The 9,712-nt window shown below is 34.2% G+C and overlaps 1 protein-coding gene and 1 long non-coding RNA gene across 3 annotated transcripts; one reads left to right on the top strand and one right to left on the bottom strand.

Moving 5' to 3' along the window:
• Positions 1-754: 754 nt before the first annotated feature.
• LOC124920045 (leucine-rich repeat receptor protein kinase HPCA1) lies at positions 755-5,971 on the bottom strand. The gene is made up of 19 exons (XM_047460435.1): positions 5,834-5,971; positions 5,614-5,737; positions 5,136-5,207; positions 4,956-5,030; positions 4,805-4,876; positions 4,560-4,721; positions 4,397-4,471; positions 4,231-4,302; positions 4,057-4,128; positions 3,677-3,745; positions 3,512-3,586; positions 3,351-3,422; positions 3,119-3,253; positions 2,574-3,046; positions 2,349-2,501; positions 2,120-2,259; positions 1,834-2,053; positions 1,509-1,744; positions 755-1,420 (listed from the first exon to the last, which is right to left on the bottom strand). The coding sequence occupies exons 1-19, from the start codon at positions 5,919-5,921 to the stop codon at positions 914-916; spliced, it is 2,892 nt and encodes a 963-aa protein (XP_047316391.1). The 5' UTR covers positions 5,922-5,971; the 3' UTR covers positions 755-913.
• On the top strand, positions 1,037-6,342 carry LOC124920046. Of its 2 annotated transcripts, XR_007097626.1 has the most exons (5): positions 1,037-1,172; positions 4,589-4,686; positions 4,791-5,058; positions 5,641-5,895; positions 5,991-6,342. It is a non-coding gene; the product is annotated as an uncharacterized LOC124920046 (long non-coding RNA). The 2 variants fall into 2 exon arrangements; XR_007097625.1 differs by lacking the exon at positions 5,991-6,342 and having other exon boundaries at positions 4,967-5,058; positions 5,641-5,840.
• The last annotated feature ends 3,370 nt before the right edge of the window (positions 6,343-9,712 follow it).

Below are 9,712 nucleotides of genomic sequence, written 5' to 3'. Positions count from 1 at the left end.
ACTTAAATATCAATTAGTATAATCTATGGAAATTCTGCGGTAATTAAAATATGAGAAATGACCATCACTTTTTACAGACACTCGGCTTTAAGAGATCTCTAAGTGCCTTAACGCTCAAAACACCCAGGAGGAGAATACATATTCTCAAACTAGGGTTCCTTCAAGTTCATGAATTTCCGCCACAGATTGAATTTTAAAACGTAGATAAAGATTTGGTAGGGTTTCAAACGGAGAAATCCATGGGTGGATATCGACATGATATTGTGTAAAAAGACATTGTGAACATCATCACCAAAAATCTTGATTTTCTATATAATGTTTTGAGTATACATGTGGAATATAGAAAATAAAATATATTAAAAGAGGAACTCTAAAATACATAAGAGTGCATTGAGATGATGATAGCTTATCTTAATGGGAAGAGGGGACTGAAAGACAAGGTGATTCAACTGAGCGATAATGAGAGGAGAGACTGTGTTCGCGGTTATCGTCTTTGTCGGAAAGTTTCATCCGCTTCGGTCTATTAGGAGAGAGAGAGTCATGAGATTTATTAAACTTACACGTATTACCTATTATGAAGTGTGATTCGTGTAAGTGTAATAAGCTTAAGTGCAGTGATAAGGATAAGACGGACATTTCGCAGGACGAAAATGCCCTTTTCGCAAGGTTTATCTAGCATGTTCATTTTTTGAATTACACCCATTATAGTTATAGGGCATTTCATCCAAATTTCCAATATTTTCTTAACAAGAGAATCTATTTTAATATTTAGTTAATTTATATTTATAATATACAAATGCAACTAATAAGATAGTCGCAGTGAAAATAGCCGTAGTAGCAATTGTGCAAATTCAGGTTTTACGGCGATGATCTCCGGCGAGAATACAACAATGGAAACAAAGTAAGATTACTTCTACTTCGGTTCTACTTTCGACGGAAGCGTGTATCCTCCGCTATAATCAAAGGCATCGCTGTCATTTCCATACTTTTTACTCCCATTATCACCATAAAGATGTCTAGAAACTGCCTTCATGGATCCAAATTCCGTCGCCGACGATGACGCAGACGTGGAATTGGTGTTTAAACCGTCACTCTGCAGGATATTTTCTAGTGCCTTTACCACTTGGCTCATAGTTGGACGATCCGCAGCTGATTCTTCGACGCATTGCATTGTAAGTCCTAAAAAGTTTCTGAAACTTGTGAGATTTGCTATGGTGGCTAAAGCTGGATCGATTAGTTCCTTCATGCCATAACATTCATCATTTTCGTCTATTGCAATTCTCACTTCACGAACTATGTACTTGCCTTTCTCAATTGGTTGTCGAGCTGTAATTAGTTCAAGCATCAAAACTCCGAAGCTATAAACGTCACTTTTTTCAGTTAATTGTTGTGTCATGTAGTATTCTGGATCTAGATAGCCCTGAAATATGCGATACAACTTGGTTAATTTTTCAAATTATCCACAAAGGCACAAACTAAAACAAAATTGCTAATAGTTATTAGCTCACCAGAGTGCCTTTTACTTGAGTTGAAACATGGCCTTTTGTGCTGTCTGTGACTAACTTGGATAAACCAAAATCTGCGACTTTTGCTGTTAAATTATCATCCAACAGTATATTGCTAGATTTAACATCTCTATGAATTATAGGTGGGTCTGCAAGTTCATGAAGATAGGCCAGTCCTCTAGCTGAACCAAGGGCTATGCGCAGCCGCCTTTTCCAATCTAGAACAATGCCTGATTTTCCTGCAATGTAAGATATTATATTGAGTTCAAAGGCAGGCGTATACGTATACGATAACTTTTATTTTATTCAACATCAGAGTAAAGCTCACCTAACAAGCTATCTCGAAGTGTTCCATGCGACATAAACTCATACACCAACATTTGTTCTCCTTGTTCAAAACAAAAACCAACAAGAGCAACAACATTCTTGTGATGAACTCTTGAGAGCAATTCAATCTCAGTCTTAAATTCCAACCCTCCTTGCGTGGAACCCTGCTGAGCTCTTTTTATTGCAATTAACTGGCCACCAGGAAGCATTCCTCTGTAGACCTAAAGAGCATTGGAAACATAAGTTAGCTATGAGTAGAAACCAGTCATGAATTATTGGCGGTTTACCTTTCCATAACCTCCTGATCCTATCTCATTACTTCCTGAGAAATTGTTTGTGATCTTCTTGACTTCATCATAAGAGAACCATCTAGCTCCCTTTAATTGTGGTGCACCACCACTATCTTTTCCGCTTGGAGCCCATGATGCTGCAATTAATGAATGGCCAAAAGGACTCAAAGCCTTTTCTCCGTAATTCTCATTCTTATCAAGTGAAAAAGAAGAAGAAGAGAATTACCAAATGGTTTACTAAATACAATTGCCTTTTCTGCACGTTTCTTTTGCTTAATTGCATATATTCCTAACCCAAGGAGAACCAGGACAAGAAAACTGCAGCCTATTGAAATCCCAACTATGGCCATTGGACTAATAGAAGCCCCATCAGGTTTAGCTGTTTACATGTAATTAATTCATTCTTCCGTTCATTAATCATTTAGAATACGATTAAAAAAACTTCACTTACATGGGAAATTATAAGGTGACGCAATGAAGTAGTATGGTCCAAATTCATGAGGAGGCTTGTAGGTTTGGTTACTTAAGGCAAACCCAAGCATCAAAATCTCTGACCTATTAAAGTACTTCCCAGTTGGAGGAAACAGTTCAAGTTGCACCTGTAGATAGTCATCAACATTGAAGAAGGGATTCTGCAGTGAGACTGAACCAGGAGTAAGGCCTAGTTTCGTCCACAAGCTCATTTCTAAAGTATGGAAAATATTAGCATTTGTTAATTCCCTGAAATAAGGTCCTCTGAAATATAATGTTCCTCCATATGGATAAGCACAGTCACAGCTCTGAGGGTTAAGCTTTCCATCAAGTGGGCAAGATTTGCTCCCACAGTTAGCGAGGCTTGTAGTATAAGGCCTTGTATTTTGTTGTTGAAGCTGACAGTAATCAGTATTTTCCAGAGCAGTGGTGCAAACAGGGTTTCCAATGAGCCTTGTATATGCAAAGGAGAGAATGAGAATAAAAAACATAAGAAATTTTTCATTAGGAGCTGTGAACACTCACATCAATGTGTTCTTATATTGGTCTCCAAGTGTTACAGCAGATATCTGGTTGTTCTGGAGATCAACAAGCTGAAGTTGTTCACTAATGCTGGTACCCATGTATAGTGTGTCATTAAATGCATTGTTCTTCAATTTTCTGGAAAAAATGTTCCATGAATTGAATGAGCAAAGAAAATTTGCTCCCTTCTGAAGTCTATTAGTGAAATAGAACAGAGACAAAAGAAGAGAGTTACATTTGTTGTATCTCTGGCAAGCTGAAGAGTTTTTGTGGCAGAGGCCCTTCAATTGACCCATATTCCAGAACCCTGTGTGCATCAACAGAAAATGATTTTGGTTAAGAAATAGTATAAGGAAAAAATAGGATTCTTTCCAACTGGAAATCCCAAGAACTCACAAGGTAGTGAGTGACTGTAAGGTTGAGAACCAAGCTGGAGCTTCCGAGAGTTCAAAGGAGTTATTGCTCAAGTCCCTTATAGACAAAATGATCCAAATCTGACTCATTAGTCCGGTGAGGATATTTCAGGTATATAAATTGAATGAAAGTGAACTTCCTTCTTACACATAATTGAGTGAGTTCATCCCTGTTAAGTTTGGTAACGGACCAGAGAGCTTGTTGTGAGCAAGATTTCTACAGGAACAATAAGAAAGCATCGCTAGTTAATCAATATTCGGCATTCAAAGCCAGTATGAGCATATTATGGCCTTGTTTGATCTAAGGTTATTGTATAACCATGTGAGGATTCCAAATAATCTTGTTTGTTGTAGGTGATTCAGAATCATGTTATTTAGGTTAGGGCTGGGCTATAAATATTATATTGTAAATATAGAATATTTTGGTATTTTAGTTGATTGGATAATGAGTTATTTGAAATTTATCTCAAATAACCCAAATTGAACAAGACACATCAAACAAGATTGATTCATGAAAGAAATACTTACAGTTCAATGACATTGGTGAGATTGTTAAGGTTATGTGGTACTACGCCTGTCAGAGTATTTTTGTCTAGCCGTCTGTTGGAAGTTGGTTTGCATGTCAAACCATAACAGAAGGAATAGTGAACTAAAATTAATGGTGAAAACTGTATTACGGAAATAAATTAGTACTCTACTTACAGAACCTCAAGAGTTAGAACAAGGCCCAATGTTTCAGGGATTTTTCCGCTTAACTGATTTCCATCCAATAACCTGTCATTTTGGAAACACAAGCAGTTAACTATTTTTTCTTTATTAGCTGTAATTTTTTATACAATGTGTTAGCAAATATAAGATTATTACTTACAAATGTATTAGTACCATATCAGAGCTGAATAGGCTATCTGGAATTACACCAGAAAGCCGATTTTTATTGAAATGGCTGCAAGTTGATGTAAAAAAACACGACTCATTATCTAGATATTCATTCTTGCTATAACAGTTGATCCACATATTCTAAACATACTCACAAATGTTTTGCCTTTTTCAATAAATCAAGTCCAGATGTAGTGGTTGTTGAAACGGGGATAGATCCTGTCAACTGATTGTCTGCCAAGTCGAGCCAGTACAGCATGGAAAGCTTACCAAAGGAAGCAGGTATTTCACCAGTGAAATTGTTGGAGTTCAAAGCTCTAGTAAAGAACTCAGATTAGTAAAAATAATATATATGCAGAGCAAATGAAGTGTTGTTCTTTTTTCAGTAATCCATCCTTACAGAAAAGATAGGTTCTCAAGATTGCCCAGCTCGTCTGGTATCGTACCACTGAAGCCGCATCCAGCCAAGATTCTGGAAAAGATAAAAAAAAAACATTACGAGACTAATTCAAGAGCAGTTCCATTGTTATTATTGAATCTTATTATCTTACAGAATGTTTAGTTGTTGCAGGTCAGCCAAACGCGAAGAGAGGGAACCAGTCAATTGACGATTGAATGAGACATCCCTGATACAAAAGCACTTTCGAAAATAAGGTAGCAGAAAACTCCAACATATTTGCATTTCAGTGATTCTATTGATTCAAACATGTTTCTCAAACTTGAAAACTCACAATGATCTCAATTCAGAAAGGCCCCCAATATCGCCATTAAGCGCACCTACCAATCCCATTGTTGATAATCCCCTGAAAACAATGAACACAAACACCTTTAATTTTCAAATAACCAACCATTCAATCAATCAACATGGTTTCAATCATATCATTTAAATCATTAACCAAAATACCTTTACTCCATTTTAATAATCTTTTAATATATTAAATACCAAGGATATTTCGGTCATTTCTTCAAATAAGATTAAACAAGGCCTAAGTAGAACTAGTTTTTCTCTTCTCATTAACTGTTTTCGACATCCATAATCTTTAAAAAAATCCCCATTTTGCCCTTGGCAATCCTATAATGTATGTTATAATAAAGCTGAAGGGAAGTTTCTTTTCATTTATTTTTAAAATAGAGGCATTTGAGAATATAAAAAATGATATATAAGATCTAAACATTGATTATTGCCATAAAAAATGAGATAATACTCACAATGCAGTTACTCTCGAGTTTTTGCAGGTAACACCTTCCCACGGTAATCCACAAGGATCATCGGATTCCCCCCAGCTTGGCGGTGTATTCTTCCATTGATCCTTTAAAGACCTCAGTGCTGCGGCTGCATCAACAACACCCATTCAGAAGTTGAAAAACTCATTGTTATATGTCAAAATGTCGATATATACGAAATAAGAAAGACAGAAAACAAACTCACCATCATTAGGATCTGTGACGGAAGAGATCAAACGAATTCTTGCGCAGAACAGTAGAAGAACTGTGAGCACACTATGGATAGTAGCCATAACGAAACAAGAATCGGTTGTGTTGTGTTTGATTATTAATATTTGAGGCTTATTTGGTGTTAACTGTAGGAGAGAAAGCAACCACATGGAAACAGACAAGAAACAATTTTGGTAGGTGTCAGAAAGAGAAAGAGAAAGGTTGAGGTAAAGAAACCTTTTAATTGATTAAGCTTTTCTTTGAAGCCAATCAATGTTTTCCCTCTTTTTCCTCACAGGCTCCCAGCCCCACTACTCCATTTATGCCCCATAATCATAGTCATGATTGTTACTTGGCACCTTATTATTAACAAAAATTACTTTCTTTTACTATTGATTACAGTTTCAAATTTAATCCCTACTTGCAAAGTCTATACTTTCATGATAGCTAATTGAGCATGCTGCCATTGGTTTCTACCCACTAATGAAGGAAGAACAGACATGCGGAAAAAAAAGGTATTTTGATCCAACCACATTTTCATTTACTGATTTTGCCTGATATTTGATTTGAAATGGTTTTTGTAGCAATTCTTTTTTTTGTTTGCTTTTCGAGATGAACCCCGCTTACGTTAAGGTATTGTTAATGAGAATAAAACTTGAAAGCTATGTCATTTTTCTCACTTTAGTTTAATTTGACAATAAACAAATGTCTTTTAGGCGAATGAGGGTTTTTTTTAGGTATGGCTTACATAGTTGTTGTTTTTTTAGAATGTTGGGTTCAGTTTCTCTTTTGGAGTCCGACTAATCTCCGCGAGTTAAGCACATAGCCCGGAAATACACTTAACCAGGCGCAGAACTGATCGTCTGACAAGTTCAAATCTAGGACCTCAGGGAGGTTGAGGATATTCACATCTTGTTGCCGTTATGCTTACATAATTTAGTTGTGCATTATCTTTGTAAGGCTCGGGGATGCCTTATTACCTCCTCCCATTTTCTTTACAAAATATTTTTTTACTGACAAGTGATCTCTCCCAACTCGGTAGAAAAAATTAGTTTGTGGCAACTATTTCTTTGAAATCAGTTGTTAATATTATATCAGAAAACGATAATAAATTTTAACATATTTTTCTGAAAAAATTGGAAATCTTGTTCATCATTTTTTTTTTTCCATTTTATACCCAACTATGTTGATTTTACCCTAAGTTTTTGTTATTTATTTATTTTACCAAATGATTATAACCATTTGCTAATTGACATTGTTTGCATGGCACACTACTAAGTAAATAAAAAAAATAAAATCAAAATTTGAATGTACAAATATTACAAGGTTGATAAATTTAAAGTGTAAAATAGAAATTATCTCAAATTTAAAAATATAAATAAAAAGGTTTTAAAAGGAGTGATTATTAAGTTATTCCATTCACAAGTCACAACCGCACAATTAAGGCATGTTAGTTTGTACATGTAAATTTGCAACTAACAATAATAAAATGTCAAAGTCATAGCAATTGTATGCATTTTTCCCTTTTAAGGCCTGATGTATATGTTGTATAATAACACACAAAATGAGTAATAATTAATTTTCTTTCTTTTGGAAAATATAAAAAATTGTAATTGTCAGATCTAGAGTTTGAACTAATTGAAGCAACACTGAAAAATTAATAACAAAAATTAATAAAATAAAAAATAAAAACTATCAATATTATTTTGCTTCTAAAATATAAAATGTACTTGATAATAATTTCATTAGCAAGGACTCCATTTAAATACTATTTTGTGGATGAGAAAGGATAAACTCAATAAAATATTAGCGAAAATAAGAGCACGGATCCTACGTGTCTTTGCCACGTGGGTAGGAGAGAGGAAAATAAAAATAAAAAATATATTCACCTATTCGACTTCATTTATTTCCGGCTTCATTTATTTCTCTCTGAAACTTCTCCGGTTTATTTATTTCTCTCTTTGAAACTTTTACGGCGTCATTTATTTCTCTTCCTGAAACCTCTCCGGCGAAACTCCATGGTATCGTTTTTACAGATCTAGTTATTTAGTTTTTAGTTTTTACAGTTCTAGTTATTTAGTTTAATTTTATAGTTCTAATTATTTAATTTTTTTACCTATCTAGTTATTTAGTTTTTACAGATCTAGTTATTTAGGGTTTAGGGGTTTATTTCAGTTCGATTTTGTATGATGACGAACTATTTGAACTTTCAAGAAACCAGCACTGCTGAAGCACCGAACTTGAACAACACAATAGATAAAGCACTGAACCTGAACAAATCCACCCCTGTTGAACCCGAAGGGTACCCGGGTTTTGGTATAAAAAATATACATTTTAATGTTTCAAAATGTCCAAAAACCATCCTTTTAGGTCCCAAAACCATCATTTCGGGATTTGAAAGGATGGTTTCGGGATAAGAAATGATGGTTTCGGAACCTGAAAGGGTTATCGTCATGAAAGGGTGGTTTATCGTCCTGAAATGATGGTTTCTTGTCCCGAAATTGTGTTTTTTTAACATTTTGTCACAAAATCGAAAAAAATTGAAGACTAGAAACTCGAATATAATTGAAGACTAGAAAATCGAATATAATTGAAGACTTGAAAATTGAATATAATTAAAGACTAAAAAATACCACAATGTACTACTTATTTACATACAACCTATACGTTTCAAGAGAATCTTCTTTTATAATTTCTAAATATCTCATAAAGATATTATTCAAATTTTTGTTTAAAGTTGACCTAACGATGAACGCACAAAATTTTACTAGTAAAGTTTCAAGCATTCCCCTTACCTGCAAAAAAAATGATAATTCAACAGTTATTAAAGAATTATAAAACAATCAAAATGTGAAATATGTAACTTACATTTATTTTGGTTATACCACAATCCCACTTTGCATCGCCCAAATAAGTTTGAATATGTCTCATACAGTATATTGCGCAATCTGTTGTATTTTAACTGTCTTGCCAAGTTAATTTCAAAATTTTGAATAAGAATTTAACAATTTTAGTTGCGATATTCAGATCGATAGTTTTGAAGAACTCCACAAGGGATTCTATATGTTTTTACCAATGAAGTTAATAAACATAGATTTGAAAACACTTTAACATACAAACACGGTCATACAAACACTTCAACATTACTAGTTTCCGAGTTATGACATATTTATCTTCCATGACATTTTTTTTGGCAGTGGGAGGTTGTCGATGATTTCGATTACTCTCTTTTGCATATTGATGCAAACAACATAATAGTGACTTTCGTATAAAATTAGCAAAATATCGGTAAAAATATGACCAAGATTCAGATGATATATATGAGCAAAATTCAGATGATATTAAAATATTAGACTTACAAGATTATCAATTTTCATTTCTTCGGGTGTTATTAGGAATAGTCTCATTTCTTCAATAACTTGTTCAATAAAAGTTTCTAAATCTCTATAAAAAGCCCTACAAATGAAATCAACATCACAATTAGACCACTGGTTTAAACAACAATAAAAGATATAGTGACTTACAGAAACCATTGTAGAAAAAACAATTTTCCTCTGGGAACATTGTTTACTATAATTACACGTAATGTGTGCCCACACATCAATAATACCACTTTCAACATGGCATTCATTTTTCATTGATTAAAAATGCCCTATGTTGATCATGGTATGCTCGGTTTCATACAATAATTCCTTCATGAAACCACATAATGAAGAAAAACAAATAAAAACCACCATTTAAGGATGATAAACACCCATTTCGGGTCCCGAAACTATCATTTCAGGTCTCAAAACCACCCATTTCGGGTCCTGAAACCACCCTTTTAGGTTTTGAAACCACCATTTCGGGACCTGAAAACACCATTAAACTAACT

Source organism: Impatiens glandulifera, chromosome 1 (assembly GCF_907164915.1).
Source record: "Impatiens glandulifera chromosome 1, dImpGla2.1, whole genome shotgun sequence".
Lineage (NCBI taxonomy): Eukaryota > Viridiplantae > Streptophyta > Magnoliopsida > Ericales > Balsaminaceae > Impatiens > Impatiens glandulifera.
Note: the sequence above shows the minus strand (reverse complement) of the source record. Positions and strands in the feature narration are given on the sequence as shown.

Bases quoted from the DNA above. Each gene is read 5' to 3' on its own strand.
- LOC124920045 (XM_047460435.1), bottom strand. From the start codon at position 5,921: ATGGCTACTATCCATAGTGTGCTCACAGTTCTTCTACTGTTCTGCGCA. The intron at 5,738-5,833 runs GTGAGTTTGTTT...TTGTTGATGCAG, and splicing joins CGTCACAGATCCTAATGATG to CCGCAGCACTGAGGTCTTTA. The intron at 4,129-4,230 runs GTAAGTAGAGTA...AACTTCCAACAG, and splicing joins GTTCTAACTCTTGAGGTTCT to ACGGCTAGACAAAAATACTC.